Raw genomic sequence first — 16,996 nt, forward strand, 5'->3', positions numbered from 1 at the left:
TGCATGCCCGCTGGTGCACCTTGGGGTCTGACCCCTTTAGAAGAGCTGGTCCTTCGGCAGAGCCGGTCTCAGTAGGAAGGGGGTGCCCCGGGTCCCCAGGAGCTCCGCCCCAGCCTGACGTGAACCAAGGTGGCTCTGGTGGCCCCGCACCCGGTGCAGGTGCTGCTGGCCCCTGCGGCCGCCCGGGGAGGGACCCAGGCCTGGCTGCCTGTGGCCACCGGGGGCACACCGGGCTGGCCTGGCTGTCAGCTGGGACTGTCCGCAGGAGGCAGGCGTCCACACGCTCGGGGTTCGAGCACGTTACTGTCACACCTAGGGCAGAGGGACGCCAAGGCCCTGGGAGCCCTTCCCTGCACCAGCATGCATCCGGGGGCCTCTCTCTGTGTCCGGCCCTCCCCTCTGACTCCCAGCAGGCTTTTTCTGGTTCTGGCGAAGACACTGACTTTTGTAAAATTTTATTTAATAAAACGGCCTGGATAAGGCCGCGATCTCGCCGGCTCATCTGCTTTGTGGGGACCGTTGTCAGAAGCGTGGCGGTTGCAGGCTCCCCATGCCCGATGCTGCCCCGCCCCGCCCCGTCCCTCTGCTGGAGCACCTGTCCTGCCTCAGGCCAGCTCCATCCATCCTGGAGTCAGACCCAGACAGTGACCGCGGTGGGGACACAGTGACCAGCAGATGTCGCCCGTCACGGGGAGAAGGGTGCCTCTGCCTCTCCAGGCTGCAGTGGTCTTTGAGGCTTATGGGAAGGGGTGATCATGTTTCTTTCGTGCTGCAGGTTTGGGAAATCTGCCCTCATTTTTCATTTTCAGCTAGAGAGGGAGAAAATCTGGAAACTGCTGTTCCACCACCTGCTTCCTCCAGAAGGAGCCTCTGCCCTGGGTCTCCAGGGACCCCACCAGCAGAGACCCGCTGGGACGTGCCATCATTTCCCAGCCTGGGGTTAAAGTCAGACTAGAACTCAAAACAGGCTGTTCTGTGCTCTGCCTCCTCCCCCAGATTCCCTCTGGGACACACATGGAACTCCCCCGCGGCTGACCCCTCTCCTGACCTCTGGCCAGCCCAGCGCCCCAGCTCTGTTCCCCAAGCCAGAGGCCAGGGCTGTCCCTGTCCCTCAGTCCGTGTCCAAGCAGACATCAAATCTGGCTCAGATGCTGTGTCCGGTGTCTGGCCAGGTGCTCAAGGAGGGGCCTTCCAAACGGGGAGAGTGAACGCTGGCTGGCCCCCTCCGACTGTGCCCGCCAGAATGCGGCCCATCCACTACAAAGTCGGGGTTCAAAGCCATCTCGGAGCTGAGGATGCCAAGGAAACTACATTAGTTGAACTCAGTGCCCCCGGGGCAGAGCGGGAGGGGCAGGGCCCCAGGGACCCCTTGTCCAGCTCTGGGTCCTCCCTGAGCGCTCAGAATGGGCTGTAAGGAGGGAAGGCTGACAGAAAATCCCCAAGTAGAGCCAGCCTCTCTCAGAAGTGGGCTGGAGAAGTGAGAGCCCCCCCGCCCCCGCTCAGGGTTCCTGCTGCCCGCTCTAGAGGCTCCACAGGGCAGCAAGGCCCTTGCCCTGGGCACTCCAGGCCGAGGCATGGTGCAGGGACCTAGAATGGGGGTAAGGGGAGCCTCCAGTGGTCTACAAACCCGGCGGCCAAGCTCTGCAAGGCGGGCTGATGTCCAGAGCCCGGCCAGTGCTCCCCCAGACACGGGAGGCCTCTGGGAGCAGCAGTGGGACCGAGCCCCAGCCCCACGGCTGGTGGGTACTTAGCGGACAGTGAGACAGCGCAGGACCATGAAAGTGCAAGAACCCCAGGAGCAGAGGCAGAGATGGCCCCAATGGTGCAGGTCCCAGACCATGAAAGGGTGCCGGTAGAGCTGGGGAGGGTCTGGTGGGAAAGCGGCACACGCGTGGGAGACTCGGAAGTTACAGAAAAGAACAAAATGTCAACACCCAAAGCGGGCCCCGCCACCCCGACCGCGAGCCCTTCTGGAGAAGGGCCTGACGGCAAAACCGGCCAGCAGAGGAGCAGTCCGTGAGCGCCCACGGGTCCACGAAACCATCCGAGCAGGACGCAAACGGACGGACAGAGGGAGCAGACACAGGACAGAGTGCCTGGGACCCGGGGACAGCGCCAGGACCCGTGGGAAGAAGACCCGAGGAGCAGACCTGCGCCCTGACCCCGCGGGAGCCCGGCCTGGCGCGGACACGCAGCGCTCCGCACGCCCGGCCGGTTCGGTTCAGACGCAGGGGCCGCCTGCCCGCAGTCTGGCCCCCGGCACCTGCAGGCCGGAGGCCTCGTCCAGTGCCCAGCCCTGCGGGGAGGACGCAGAGATGCGGAAAGGACGCAGGCGGGACACTTAGGAAGCGCAGCGCCCACACGGGGCACCCAGGAGGGAGAGCTGTGGCCTGCGCTGGGAACTAGGCCAGTGGAAGACCATGAGCAAGGCTTGTTGTCTGCAGGGAAGAAAGAGATTTCGGTTCAGAGAAAGTAGAAGAGCGCAAGGGGACAGCAGAAGCCAGCACGGGCAGCGGGTGAAGACGGGAGCCAGGGCCCGGTCCTCCCCGCTGATAAAGTCACAGGGAAAGACAGCGGGGACAGGTATGACCCCGTGTTGGCCGGTGGGAAGGAATTAGGGTTCGTTTTCTAACCGCGACACGGGACTGCGGTCCTGAAGTTTCGTGTGTATTCACAGGTGAAATGTCTCCCTATCTCAGACCTGCTTTAAGCTTCTTCTGTTTTTTTTTTTTTAAAGATTTTATTTATTTATTTGACAGACAGAGATCACAAGTAGGCAGAGAGAGAGGAGGAAGCAGGCTCCCCACTGAGCGGAGAGCCCGATGCGGGACTTGATCCCAGGACCCCGGGATCATGACCTGAGCCGAAGGCAGAGGCTTTAACCCACGGAGCCACCCAGGCGCCCCTGCTTTAAGCTTCTTTAAGGAAAAAGAAACTGCTTGTAACCGGCTACCACTGACAGCAGGCACAGAGGCGGGGGCCGACTCCGGGATCTAGAGTGTCCCAGGAATACCTTTCTCTGGGGCTGAAGTGCCCTCCCTGACCGTCATCGCCCCCCACCCTGGGCTGGCCTGTGGCAAGGGCACAAGCCCCATGGCTGGGGGGGGGCAGTGGGTACGGTGGCAGTGGGTACGGTCTCAGTGGGACCCTTCCCCATCATCAGAGCCCCTCAAAACGGGCCGCCAGGTCTGTCTGCAAGGATGACCTGGGGCTGAACCCAGGGCTGGGAGCACCAAGCTCCCGCAGCAGGTGGCTTCTGAAACTCGGATGGCGGGGACCAGGTGCGAGTGGGGAGGCCCACGGGAGGGGCGGGTGCCGGAGGGGACGCTGTGTCTCAGCAGCCTCCAGCCGCCGGCACAGCGCCCCACCACGCAGGAGGCTCGGACAAGCTCCTCGCCAGCGCTGGAGCCAGGGAGTCCCCGCGAGCCTCTCCGGTTCACTGTGTGCCTGCGCGGCACAGGGCAGCCAGGAAGCAAACTGTCCCACCTCCTCTGACCGGGGCCCGAGCCCACCACGAGGACACATCCCAGGGGCCCCTCCTCACACCAGCACACCTGAAGTCAGGTCCCAGCATGTGGATTTGGGGGACACGAACGGCAGTCCAATAACACACAAGCAAACCCTAAGCCACCCCCGGGAAATCACCCTCTATGTGCCTCGTCCAACAGCCACATACACGTGCACGCACATGCGCACACATGCCAACCAGACTCCCGGGAGCCTTGCCCATCCCACCGGGTGGGCCCCCACTGCAGAGCCACAGGGCGGGGAGCTCACTTTCAACCTGGTCCTCACTGTGAGGCCTGGGCTTCGGGCAGGCCGGTGCTGGCTGTAGAACCCGGCCAGGCCCTGGCCTTGCCCCACCCCTGGCCCTGAGGCAGGTGGATCCCGGGATGCAGGCAGAGAGGCACCCCCAGAACAAGGGTGCAACAGGGCACAGGTCACGGACTGGGTGCCCAGCAGCTGCTCGGGGCCACTGTGGACCCAGGCTCCCCTCCTTGGTTTGCCCTCCCCAGGAGGGGGCTGTCCTGCCTCTGCTGACCTAGTGCTGATGATGCTCTCAGGCCAGTAGCCTAGGAAGGAAAGAGCAAGATCCCGGCCAGGGGCCTCCTGGAGGCTGTCTTCCAGGACAGAACCCCCCCCCCCCACCTCCGCCCAGGGGCAGGGGCAGGGGCAGGGGTGGGAAGCACAGCCTGGCCTCTGCCCTGCTCCCAGCCCTGGGCCATCGCCAACCAATAGGTGAAACCACCATGGAGCAGCACCTCCTTGCGCCCAGTGCCTGGCCAGCAGCTGTGGCCTTCCTCAGACCCCGGCTCCCCGGCTGGGCTCAGTTCCGCAGCGCTCACATGCCCAGCAGGGACCAGGAGGGCACGGGAGTGTGGATGGTGGCCTCCGTGTAGGCGCGGTGCTCCAGGGAGGACAAGGCCTGTGCAGGTAGAGGCCACACTGCCCTGTCGGGCAAGCCCGGGGCCGCACCCCGGCAGCAGACGGCTCTTGTGCTCTTTTGTGGCGCTGGCCCACAGGGTGTATGCATCTGGGGGCTTTTTTCCCAAGAGACTGCAAACCTACAAGTACAAAATTAGCCACAAAAGCAGAACGGAATGAGAAAGAAAACCGTTTCCAAGAATTGAGGAAGGCAAATGCCACAGGCTCCAGGACGGCAGCAGTCTGAGCCGCCACCGCCTCACAGGCCTCCACGCTGTCCCGAGGGAGAACCCCGCTCCAGCCCGCGAGCCCGCCGAGGCCACGCTGTGTGGTCTTCGGGACTGCCAGGCCGGGGGGTGGAGGGGGGCGGAATCCTTCACTGGCCGGCCGTCCGCTCCACCCCGCCAAGCTGCTTCCCCTTCCCCCAGGCTCGGGGGCAGCGGCGTGGGGCACCGCCTGCCCTTTGAGCCACCTGCCGAGACGGCGGGCGGCGGGCGTACCCCAAGTCCCTCGGGCCGGAGAGCACTGGCAGGAGCTGCACACGCGCGGCCCAGACCGCTGCCCTGCAGCCGCTCCCGCAGAGCGCGGAACCGCAGAGCTCCCCGCCCGAAGGGCAGCAGGGGGAGGGCAGCGGCCCTGGCGGCGCCGACGTAGGCGCCCGGACGGCGGAGTCCGGCGCGGCCAGGTCAGATCCCACCCCGGCCGCCGGCCCCTCGCCTCCGGCCCGCCCGAGGCCTCGCTCCGAGGTGTGCGGGGGAATCGGGTCCGCCTGGAACCCGGGACGGAGCGCCCGGAACCGAGCGGGCAGCGGTCTGGAGCGGCGGTCCGCCCACCCCACCCTGTTCCCCGGCGGCCGCGAGCCCCGAATTGCGGCAGCATCACTGTGCAGCCCAAGCCGCCGCGAGGCACGCGCTTCTCCTGGGCACGAGGCCGGCAGCCCTCGCAGGCGAGGAGCAGGGGCCGCGGCCGCAGCGGGGCGGGGCACGGCACGGATTGTCTATTGGAGTGAACGAAGCTCAAAGTATAGAGGCCTCTCATTGGCTGGGCCGGGCCGGCCTCTCATTGGCTGGGCCGGGCCGGCCTCTCATTGGCCGAGCTGTTGCTAGGGCAGGAGGAAACCTTCCTTCCTCCCGCTGGGATGGTAAGTGCCCATGGGCAGGGGAGGTGTCTTCCTGGTGGATCTGCAGTGGTCAGCGAGTGGCGTGGCGTGAGCGCTGGCCCCGCCGGCCTCCTGGCACCGTTCCAAACGAGGAGTCAGTCCTTTCACCGGTTTTGCACACCGCTTCAGGGCTCTTGCTTACTGGAGCACGTGGACCTTACTTCCCACGAGAAAGGGCGCTCAGAACCCGAGGAGGCAGGAGGTGCAAGGCTCAGCCTGCCACGGGCTCCTCCAACGGCACCGTCCCTCCCTCCAGCCCCAGAACTGGGGCAGGGAGCGAGGGCTGAACGTTGAAGCCAGTGTGGGGGACAAAATGCCGATATGACACATCCAAGGGAAACGGAGAAGCCCGCTGAACTGACCCAGGGAAATAGATGGGCTCGAGGGCTCCGCTGTAGTTGATAACAAACACATATCCATTTTGTTTGCTGGGTAATTTTTAATTAAGTAATGTGTACATGGCTGATAGCAGAGAAAGGTCTTATGCAGTAAAGAAAACAGACCGTTTTGGCTAAGGGCTGGGTAAAGAAGAAAAAGCAGGAGAAGCAGGAGCTGGGCAGGGCTGGCAGAGAGTGCAGGCTTACTTATAAACCTGTGGGGGGGGGGGAAAGGTGTGGGTGTTCCCAGCGTCCAGGGCAGGGTCACAGGGAGCACGGCAGGTACCCCAAAGTTCACTTCAGTGGCACTGCTCCACCAACCCCACCATCAACCACCCTCAGGATTAAGGAGTCATATGGGCCAAGTGTCCAGATTTAATCCTAGACTTAACCTCTCAGTTCTGTCCCAGCACCAGTGTCACAGGGCAAGTGTGGGCCTTCTCTAGTCCAGTGCCCTGTCCGCACACTCTGGCATGTGGCGGCCTCCGAGCACGCCCGCCCAGTGGCCACGTTAGTGTTGACCTTTTCACCAGTGAAATGGTCCTATTCAGTAATGACAGGATTGCAACGTGCTAGGGCAGAACCACAGGCAAGTCCAACAGACAAACGAGAGGAGCATTATTACGGAGAAAGGAGGAAGCTGGAAAGCCTGTTTGGAATGGAAGCCCACTGGAGAGAAGCAGGAGTCCTGGGTGATGAGGGCTTGTCTCTGGCTTGTGGCACTGGGGCTGGTACTTCCTGGTGGGGGAGGCAATGTGCACCTTTTCCGGTGGGGCCCGAAACTGAGTCTTTCCTGTTAAGGATTCTTCTGCTGGGTCTGTGACTGACAATCCTTGATGTCCAGTGGGACAAAGTGAGGGCCCCCAGTTTGGGCCTCCCCACTCCATTTTAGTGAGGTTTCCCTTGATTAATGTTCATACAAGCTGGGGACCCTCTACAGTGGTGAGGGATGCTGGAGGGCAGCTTCTTCCAGGGAGAGGCCCCTTGTGCTGGGAAAACTATACAAGAGGGGCCCCGAGAGTCAGATCCTCTGAAGGCACCGCCGGAGACACCTGGGGTGGCTGTGATCTTCTGATCTTCCGGTAGACAGGATCTGACCTTCACCTCCAACATAGACATATAAATAGGCATAAATAAAAGCTTCAGAAATCCCCACATAACTCTAACGAAGACAGGGCTGGCACAGCAGATCTGGTCATGACACTCAAGAACAGAAGACGGGGCTGTGCAAGGTGCCCTGTCACAGGACAGAAGGTTCACACCAACGTCACGTGGAAATTCATGATCTAAGTACACCACATGGAGTGAAGCTTACTGTAAAAAAAAGTCCTTATTTAAACCTTAAAAAAAGAAATACACCAACTGCAAGTGTTTAGGTTGTAAGTTTCTAATGTAGCAGCAGAAAATGTTTATAGAAAAAATAGACTTTTAAGAAAATAGCTGAAAAAATCTAAAAAGATAAAAGTATAAAAAGTTTAAAAAATATATCTTACAACAAAATATTGCCCAAAACATATAAAACTTAATTTAAAAAAGTTCACCTATCTAAAGTTAAAACCAGGCTGGATACAGAGCCGGTGACTCAAGCCCTCCACAGAGCGGCAGCAGGACAGAGGGGGCAGATGCCCAGGGCCAGCGGGAAGTCAGACTGGCCCAGACAACCAGCCTGAAGGAAAAAAACTGCCCAGCCCCCTCGGGGAGAAAGGGGACAGGCCAACCAGATGCTGTTCTGGAACGTTCTCCTCATCACAGACAAGCCAGGCGCTGAGCCAGCAGATGCAGGGCAGCGAGCATCACAGGCCAAGCACTCTGGATGCCTTAGGAATCCATCCATGACGTGTCCCATCAGGGCACAGCTGCCTGCTCAGGTCTCCACAAGGATCTCCACGGCGTGGTCCAGCTCGCCCAGATCTGACCTGCAGCTAGAACTGGGAGGCGAGGTGGCGGTGGAGGCGAAGGCCTGGAGCCCGCTGCTGGGGCCCGACGAGGTGCTGCCCACCATCCCCGTCAGCACGGCGTCCAGGTCGTAGTAGGAGCTGTCCACATCTGCAAACAGCTCTTCCACGGAACCTGAGGTTTTGCTCTCCAGCGTTTCAAAGATCTGATCCAGGGACTTCTGAAAGCCCCCTCTGCTCTCTCGAGAGCCGTCCCCTTCCCAGAGGCTGCTCTGCGGGCTCCTCGGTGCCTGTGCCGCGGGCGCCACGGCCAGTCCCGGGACCAGGTCTGGTTGGCCGTCTCCCATGTCAGGGGCGGGGCACTCTCCCTCCTGCTCCCGCACGGAGCGGCACAGGATGTCAGTGGAGACGAGGCGGTCCAGCGGCGCCCGCCCTGCTGCCTGTGGTGCCACCACGCGCCAGGTCCCATCCCGGGTCATCTCCTCCTGGATCTGCCGCACTGTGTTGGCTATAAGGACCGAGCGGCAGAGGTTGGGCTCCACCAGCATGTGGCACAACTGCAGTTTGACCAGGGACATGTCCAAGAGTGACTGGCGCTGTAGGCTGTAGGAGGGCATGGCCTGGGCACCTGCCGGGCAGCCTTCCACGTCCTCCGGCTCCTCGGCATTTTTTCTCTTTAACCCTCGTGCAAACATTATGCCCTGTGGAAAGCAAGGAGGATGCCATTTAGCACATTGCAGAGTCCCCAGAAGACCCTGCCCCGAGACTCAGTCTGCAACTGTCAAAGACGGGCTTGGGACAGGGACAGTCTGGTCCCGGGGGACATGGGGCCCCAGCTTCTGGAGGGAGGGCTCTGATTCACGAGGAGCTCTAAACCACCACACAACACCCCAAGCCCCCCGCCCCATCTCCATCGGAAGAAATAAGTGGGCTACAAATACGGGAAACACACTCATGATACACCCAAATTCTGGGCATTGGTGCCCACAAGGGGAGTGTGTGGGGGAAGCGGGACAGTTGCTGGCCTGCCTGCTGCCACCCACCTGTGCCCAAGCTGACGATGGTGGGTCCCAGCCACAGGCAGCCCCTGTCCCCTCAGGGCTTCCACAGCCCTGCTGAAATGGGCCCCTTGAGTCCAGAAGACTCAAGCCTTCATAGCCCAGGGCCCTGGCAGCACCCTCAGCTGTAGAGGGCTGGGGGAGGAACGACACCAGGGCTGATTCCCTGGACAACCGTGTCTCTACTTCCTCCAAGTACAGCTGGAACTCGGCCTCCCTGGGCACAGGTGGGGCCTCCAAGGCCAGCCACCATTCCAACCTGGAGGCCCAGACACCTCGGGGCAGGTTAGGACGCACCTAGAGGCTCTGGGTGGGCACCGGTCTCATACCACATAGCAGGCTCACCAGAACTCTGCTCTCAGAAGCCAAAATATGAGCAACTGTTCTTCTGAACTGATTCTAGGTTGAGAGATCTCTGGAGAATCACAAAGCAGAGCAGGAAGGGTCTAGGGCCCCGACTTGGTATCTGCACCACCTGGCCAGGCACCCTGAGGGCTACAGAGCCGGCTCTCAGGGCACACCACCAGCAGCGTGTGAGGACCACCCCTTATAAAACAAAGGTAAATCATATGCGTCAAGTCTCTCTCTTCTCAAGTTCATAAAGTAGCTAAATGTTTTTATTTCAAGTAACTTTCTTTTAGAGATTTTATTTATTTGACACAGAGAGAGAGTTAGCACAAACAGCGGCAGCAGCAGGTAGAGGGAGAAGCAGACTCCCCAATGAGCAGGGAGGCCGATGTGTGACCCCATCCCAGGACCCCGAGATCATGACCTGAGCCAAAGGCAGACGCTTCACTAACTGAGCTACCCAGGTGCCCTTATTTCAAATAATTAATCTGAGTTATTAATAAAGAGGGTTAGATCTTTTAAATTTGCAAATTTTTAGACCCCCCCCCCCATTTTAGAAAAAGCAGTCCAGTGGCTGTGACTGCTGCAGGGGCTCCCAGAGAATGGGGGTGGGGGGGTGCAGGGAGGGCGCCTGTGCTTTCTGCACTCAGGGCCCCAGAGTTCTGCACCCCTGCCAGAAGCCCCTCTGAGGACTCACTCCTGCCAGCCCCTGTCCCCAGGGTATCCTTTTGATGTCATAGACCTCACCCCCATACATTTAACTTTTTTAGAAATTTTAAAAATTAAGGGACTTTGGGGGCATTTATCCTAAAGAAATGAAAGCCAACATTCATACCAAAACCTGCACAAGAATGTTCATAGCAGCTCTGACGACCCAGGGAAACAGCCCAGCACCAGGGAGTGTCTGACACACGTGGGGCACCAGCCGCACAATGCCTCACAGCGGGAGGGCAGCATGCCCTAGAGACCCACACCTGGAGGGGTCTTAGGGCAATTATGCTGAGTGAGAAAGCTGATCTCAAACTGTTGCACAAGGTGCACACTACATTTCTGGAACATTCTAAGATGACCTAGGTCTGACGTGGGTGAGTGTGTCCACGAAGCCACGCAGGTGCTGTGACGGCACAGAGCCCCGTATGCACACAGGGTCTCACTCAGCTGTGAGTCGCACAGCGGACGTGCGTGTCTGTGCATCTGACTCACATGCCGACACCGGGGAGGCACGCGTACCTCCAGACGGTCTCCTTGCGGTGGCCTGTGCATCTGTGAAATCAGTGGCGGGAGCGGACTCCCTCCCCCACGGCTTTCCCCAGAACAGCAAACAGGTCTGACTTCGCCACTCTGCAGCCCGAGACCACCGGCCGCTTCTCCCGGACCCGCCACACAGGCATGGACTATTACTGAATAAATAAATGAAAGGGTTTACCACCAAAATACGTGAAAAAGATTTCACTCAATTGTTTTGGCTGCAAATGCGACTTTTCCAGAAGCCTCTTCCTTCAATACTCGTGTAAAAGTCCTTGCTGAGAACTGGGGATATACTGAGGGTCACCATGAGATCACGTCAAACGGGAAGAGACCCCGTGCTGGGGAGAAAGTCAGTCTCCAGGGCTCCTCTGTGGCAAGTCACTTTGCTTCTTGGTCTTTTAGTACCTTTTTTCAACCAGATCTGAAATTCCAACTCTGGGTGACCAGCGGCCCAACCAAGCTCACTCAGACGGCATAAAGAAGCCCGAGGGGCACCACAACGGCGCAGAGCCGCCCCCCCGCGAGCCCCACGTGGCCAGGGCGGTCAGCAGCGCCGGAGCCACTGGGCGCAGCGAGACCGCCGGCCCCGGGCTCGGGACGCTGCACCGAGCACGCAGCCCCCGGGCCCCGCCGCCCCGTCCTCGGAAGGCCCAACACCCGAGTCTGCGAGTGGCCGGTCCGTGGGGGCCTCCGGCAGCGACGCTGACTCAGGGGCAGCCACAGCCCGCGGAGCCCACGGCAGCGGCGGGACACACCGCGGCGGGACACGCGCAGGGAGGGCCGCCGCGAACGCCCGCCGCGAGGGCCCGACGGTGCAGGGGACCGGCCAGACCCCGCAGCCACCGGCCACGGCCCGTAACGGAGCGTCGCTGAGACGGACAAGCTACGGGGAGCCCGCAGCGCCCACTGCCCACCACAGGCCCCGCGACCTCCCGCGGGAAAGCGACCCCCGCCCCCGCTCGCTCCGGCTGGGTCCGCCCACGGTCCGGCCGGTCCTGCCGCAGCGTGCCCGCCCCATCCCCCGGGAATACGCTGCCGCCACCTCACCGGCCGACCGGCGCTCCGGGACTAACGGAGCCACTGGCCGCGCGGCTGACCACGCCCCCAGTCCCGGCCGCGACGCAGAAGCGGAGCTTGGGGGGGGAGGGCGCAGGGGACTTCTGTAAATGCAACGTCCATTGGACTAAACTAGAAGCTCAAAGTATAGAGGCTTCCCATTGGCTGAGCTGAAACTCCTCCCCTTGGCTGGACCGGGACGGCCTCTCATTGGCCGAGCTGTTGCCAGGGCAGGAGGAAACCTTCCCTTCTCCCGTGGGGATGATAACAGTGTCCACGGGCAAAGGAAGTGTCTTCCTGGTGGATCTGCAGTGGTCAGCGAGTGGCGTGGTGTGGGCGCTGCCCCTGCAAGTCTCCTGACGCCGTTCTAAACGGTGTCCTTTTACTCATTTTTTACACCTGTTATTCCCAAATCCATTTTTGCTAGTAAAATAACTGACATTCATTGTCAAGGTTAACACAGAGGAGAAGTCAGACTTCTATCTCCATGACAGCCCCAGAAGTCGATGATGTCTGTAACAGTCACCCCCAAGGGACAGGGCCTCAATAACCAACGGCTACCCTAATATTTGTCCCCACTTCCTAGAAAAATCCAAACGTGCTGCCCACAAAACCACAAGGGCTGCTCGCTCCTCCAGCCCGCAGCCCCCATCGGGGGCCCTGAAAGCCCGTTCCAGTCGGCAGTGCTGCCATTCGCCTGTCCCCAAGTGTCATTCTGCAAGCCAGGAGGTGGCCCACTCTGCGGCTGCAGCTGCTTCCGATAAACAGCCTTTGCTCTTCTCCCGCGGTTGCCTTTGTTTCCATAGCTTACTGTACATAATGGGGAAGAGCATCAGAAAGTGCAAGACAAAAATCACCAGGGGCCACCCCACAGAGAACCAGTTATGACGCAGGTTCTTCCTAGCATCTCCCTAAGCAGGCTCTTTCTTCTCTGTGCATGAGAACTCGCTGCCAGCTCTGCTTGTCTTACCACATCTCCCAGGACATGCAAGAGCTGACCGTCACTTCCGACAGCCTCGCGGTGACCCTCAGCTATAAAGACACTACAAGGACTGAGCCTCATTCCGTGCATACACACCACTCACGATCTCCCCATGCACAGTGAGGCTGGCTTCTGACTCTGCATGCTGATACTGGCAGTACTTGACTCCTTTCTACCAGTTTCGACCAGGGCAGAGGCAGGAGCATCTGTAAGGCACGTGAGTGAGACACATCAACCGCTTTCTAGGAAGGCGCCATCAGTTCACCTTGCACCAGGTTTCTCTATGGATTTTTTCACATTTGCTGGTAAGTTCCCCTCCACGTTAGCCATTATCCCAGCTCCATCCTCCAGTTCCCTGCCATGAACCTGTCTGACCACTCCGGATATAAACATTATTTTCAGATTCAAAATAAGCAAGTCAAACAGGTAAACAGTGGTGTGTCTGACAGTGGAATACTAACCAGCAACAAAATAAACACGGAGCTGTGTGACAACACGGACAAGCCTTCGTATGAAGCAAGAACGAAGAAACAGGTACCACAGGCTTTCATTTACATCCACTGCTGGAAGAGGTGAGGCTAACCTAAGTCCTAAAATAGCAGAATGTCACCAGCAGAGGAGCAGGGTCGGCGAGAACTCTCCAGGATGATGGAAATTCACCTATCCCGACAGGAACGCGGTGTTCACAGAGCCACTGGACTGCACCACTACCAAGTGCTCACTGCACTGTATGAGGTGACACCTTCATTATAAAGAAAAATACACGAAGAAGTTGGTGTGGGGGGAGGCTCCACACTAGTTTAAGTCTGAACCATTTTAGATATTGCCTCCCACATGCTGCCACGTGCCTGGATCTCCTTCAGCACGCCAGCACAAGTATGCGCTCAAAGCCACTCTAATTACGCCCTTCAAATGTTCCTGAGCAACTGTTAATTTCTGTTGCACTCCGCATAAGAGAATGCTGGCAGACTTAGGACCTGAGGAGGGGTAGCTCAAGGGCAGCACATCCAATGACACGAGCTGACGAGCTGTCACCAGAGCCACGTCGGGGTGATGGGTCAGGCTGAGGGAGGATCACGGTGGCCAATGAGGATCCCCCTCCTCAGACATTTGTATTTGGGACAAAGTCAGCACAGAGTATGGACGGTTCCGAAGGCGGCGGAAGTGGGCACACAGACCCCTCCAAGCACAGCTCCTTGGGCAGCCCAGGACAGTGGCCTGGGCGCTTGACCCTTCAAACACAGCACACAGGACCTCCCACTTCCCAGGCTGTCTAACTGCAGAGCCTGACTCACCACGCAGTTCTGGGTAAAGAAAGTGTCAGGTATTACACACCTCCGTCCGCTCCACAGCCAGCCAGAAGGGCTTGCTGAGTTCAGTCCCATCAGCTCCTCACGGGTCATGGTATTTTGCTCAAACCCCTCTGATGTCAGTGGACAAGCAGGCCATGCAGTGTTCAGCCCTGGGTCAGAGCACAGCAGCCTCCAGACCACCGGCTGACCATACAGAGAAAACGGGAGAAGACAGAAGGACTGAGGGTCCCATGTGGTGGGTGGAGCCAGGGAAGGGCACTGTGCCTGTCCCATCAGGGTGCCCCCAAAACAAAGGGGACCCTGGCCTGGCAGACTCCCCGCAGTTCATGGCAAGCGGCCTCTCCCTTTCCTGCAGCGGCTCTCACAGGCTCTGGCCAGCACCACCGACTCCAGCAGAAGAGCTTGAAGAGCGGGAGACGGACTCAGCTCTGAGCTGACCCGTCACTGCGATCGTCGGCTGCCACCAAGCATGCTCGTGACAGGTTTTCAGGCAAATCAACGCGAACTCTCAGTTCCTGTCACACGCTCAGACTGTCTTTGAAATACCCCATCAAAGGAAAGCGGGAAGACAGAGCAAGGCTGCCAAAGTCCCAAGAAGGGTGCTCCGCAGCCCACGGGGGCGGCCTCCTCTTCACTGTCTGAACTTTTCCTTAAGCGATTACTAAAAAAATAATTCTGAAAAAGCATTCCAGGTACTTCTGACACTTGGAATGAAATACACAAACTTTCTCTGCCTGGAAACCCCTTCCCTCAGGAAGCTGAAAAAAACCTCGTAGCCCTCTTTCCAAGATAAAACCGGCATTCTTTCTAGAAGGAGGTCATCACCGACTTTTCATCCTGAGTTTCAGCTTCAGTTGTAAAACAGGGCAGAACTCGAAAACGAAGTCCTGCACAGGACGTGCAAGCAGAACTTCTTTTCTCCTCTTCTTTTTAAACAACAGTTAACGTCCTGTGCAGGCAAGGCGAGGGCCACCAGAAGAGGGACCAGAGCTGGGACCCGCTCCACTTGGACCCGGCGTCCCCCAGCAAGCTGTGACCCGGGAGCTCTCTCTTCCCGGGGACCGTGCTCTGCGGACAACGGGGAGCGAAGCTGGCCGCCGGCGTCTGGGAGAGGCTGGGATACTTCTCTGAGCCACGCCGGTCCGGTCCCGCACGGCGGAGTGTCGGGGCGGCAGGGCACAGGACGTCCGCGGGAGGCGGTTCAGCGGTTCAGCGGCCAGCTCTGGGGATCCTCCGCCCGCACTGCCCGATGTCCGCCTCCGCGGCCCGGGGCAGCTGCAGTTGGACTGCACGGCCGGCGGGCGGGGGGAGACCACCCAGGGCAGCCACCGTGCGCTCCCCGGGGCTCCCCGGCCCGCTGCAGGGTAGCCGGGCCTGGACGGCACGGGGGGCACCGCAGAGCGCCCGTAACCTTCCCCTCCGACGCAGCGGAAGGGACGGAGCCAGAGTGAAGTCGGCCCTCCCGGGTGCCCGAGCAAGGTGCCCCGGGGGGCCGCCGTGGAAGGCGTCCGCTGCCGGCTACACCCCGCTTCGCCGAAGCACCCGGGGCGCAGCCCGCGCTCGGCGTCCGGAAGGCAGACCAGGTCCCCGCGGAAGGCAGGGGAGGGCGCGGGGGGGCAGTGCGGGGCCGTCCGGTCCGCGCCGCACACCCCGGCCGGCGGGGCCGTCGCCGACCCGGGCCGCAGGCGGGGGGCCGCCCGCAGCCGCGGCCCCGCCCCAAGGAGCCCGCAGCGCGCAGGCAGCCCGGGGCCAGGCCCCGCTGTGCGCTGCACTCGGCGCCCGCCGGCCGCCCGAGCACCCGCCGGGCCGGCCGCCCCGCGCCGCGCCCCTCCCCCGCCGCGTCCCCGGCCCCCGCACGCCCAGGCCCGCCCGCCGCCGCACAAAGCCCGCCGCGCGCACCGGGGCGCTACCTGGCCGCCGCCGCCGTCTGCGCCCGCGCCCGCGCCCGCGCCCGCCGCCGAGGGAGGGGCGGGGACGCGCGGGGCGGGGCGGGGCGGGGCCGCTCCGCGCCCACAAAGGGTCGTCACGGCGCCGGCCACCCCGCCTGCCGATTGGCCGAGCGCGGGGGCGGGGCCTCCGGTTCAAACCGCGGGCGGGGCCTGGCGCGCGGTTCCCGCGCGGCCGCGTTGGCCGTTGGGGCCCGCGCCCTGGCCGCCCCGCCCCCTCCCGTTCCCAGGTCTCCGCGCGCGGCTCCAGCGCGCCTGCGCAGGGCCAGGGGGCGGGGCGGGGCGGGAGAGGATTGGGAAGCGAGGAGAGAGCGCGGGGGCCTCGCAGCAGTGCGCTGGAAGGAGGGGCTGGAGGGGGAGGAAGGAAGGGGAGGGGAGAGGGATGTGAGGAGGGGAGTTGGGAGTGGGGGACCGGTGGGCTGGAGGGGAGGGGAGGACAGAGGGACTTTGGGGGGTGGAAGTGAGAGCTGGTGGGGAGGGGCAGGGACGTTAGGAGGGGAGTGGAGGGGGATCGGATCGGTGGGTTGCAGGGGAGGGGAGGGGGGGCCCGCAGCTCCCGGACAGCCCGCGGTCGGGACAGGGGTTGTCCCCGGCTTGCACGCAAGAGACGAAGCCATAGAAGTCCACAGAAGTCTGTAGGATTGATTGTTTGTTTGAGGGGCGGCCGGCCGGGGGGCGGGGGGCGGCCGGCTCTCCCCCGGCAGGGAGCGCGAGGCGGGGCTCCGTCCAGGGTCCTGGGATCACGACCTGAGCTGAAGGCAGACGCTCGAGCGGCCGAGCCCCCCGGCGCCCTGTCTCCTAGAAGAGTTTCCAGTGGAAGGAGGTCGTCAGCACAGTCCCGACTCGGTTCGCTGGGGCGGCGTGAGCGGAGGGCCGGAGGGCCGCGGCCCAGCCGGGTGGGAAGTGGCGTCAGGAGCCCTCGGGCGAGGCGGGCTGCCCACGCGCGGACACCAACGGGAAGGGGCTGAAGAGGAGGAGCCCTGGGCCGGGGGAAGGTGACACGGTGGGAGGGGCAGGCAGGAGCCCACTGGACACTGGGCAGAGGAGGGGCAGGTGCTGAGTGGGGCTTGGAGAGCAGGCGGGGTGGAGGTAGGGAAAAGTGGAAAGGCCCCTTGGCTCCTGCAGTGCTGGGCGAGGGTGGACGGCGGTCTGTGACTCGCACAAATGTAAATGTTCGTGGGACAAACGG

The 16,996-nt window shown here is 61.4% G+C and overlaps 1 protein-coding gene across 2 annotated transcripts; it reads right to left on the reverse strand.

The window, feature by feature from the left end:
* Window positions 1–6,013: 6,013 nt before the first annotated feature.
* On the reverse strand, window positions 6,014–15,817 carry LOC111148566 (cell division cycle associated 4). Of its 2 annotated transcripts, none has more exons than XM_022505230.1 (2): window positions 15,772–15,817; window positions 6,014–8,557 (listed from the first exon to the last, which is right to left on the reverse strand). In XM_022505230.1, the coding sequence occupies exon 2, from the start codon at window positions 8,549–8,551 to the stop codon at window positions 7,826–7,828; it is 726 nt and encodes a 241-aa protein (XP_022360938.1). In that variant the 5' UTR covers window positions 8,552–8,557; window positions 15,772–15,817; the 3' UTR covers window positions 6,014–7,825. The 2 variants fall into 2 exon arrangements, with proteins under 2 accessions (XP_022360938.1, XP_022360939.1); XM_022505231.1 differs by lacking the exon at window positions 15,772–15,817 and adding an exon at window positions 13,884–13,926 and having other exon boundaries at window positions 7,457–8,557.
* Between the last annotated feature and the right edge of the window lie 1,179 nt (window positions 15,818–16,996).

Source organism: Enhydra lutris, unplaced genomic scaffold, assembly GCF_002288905.1.
Source record: "Enhydra lutris kenyoni isolate GAN:26980312 unplaced genomic scaffold, ASM228890v2 scaffoldscaffold20, whole genome shotgun sequence".
Classification (NCBI taxonomy): domain Eukaryota; kingdom Metazoa; phylum Chordata; class Mammalia; order Carnivora; family Mustelidae; genus Enhydra; species Enhydra lutris.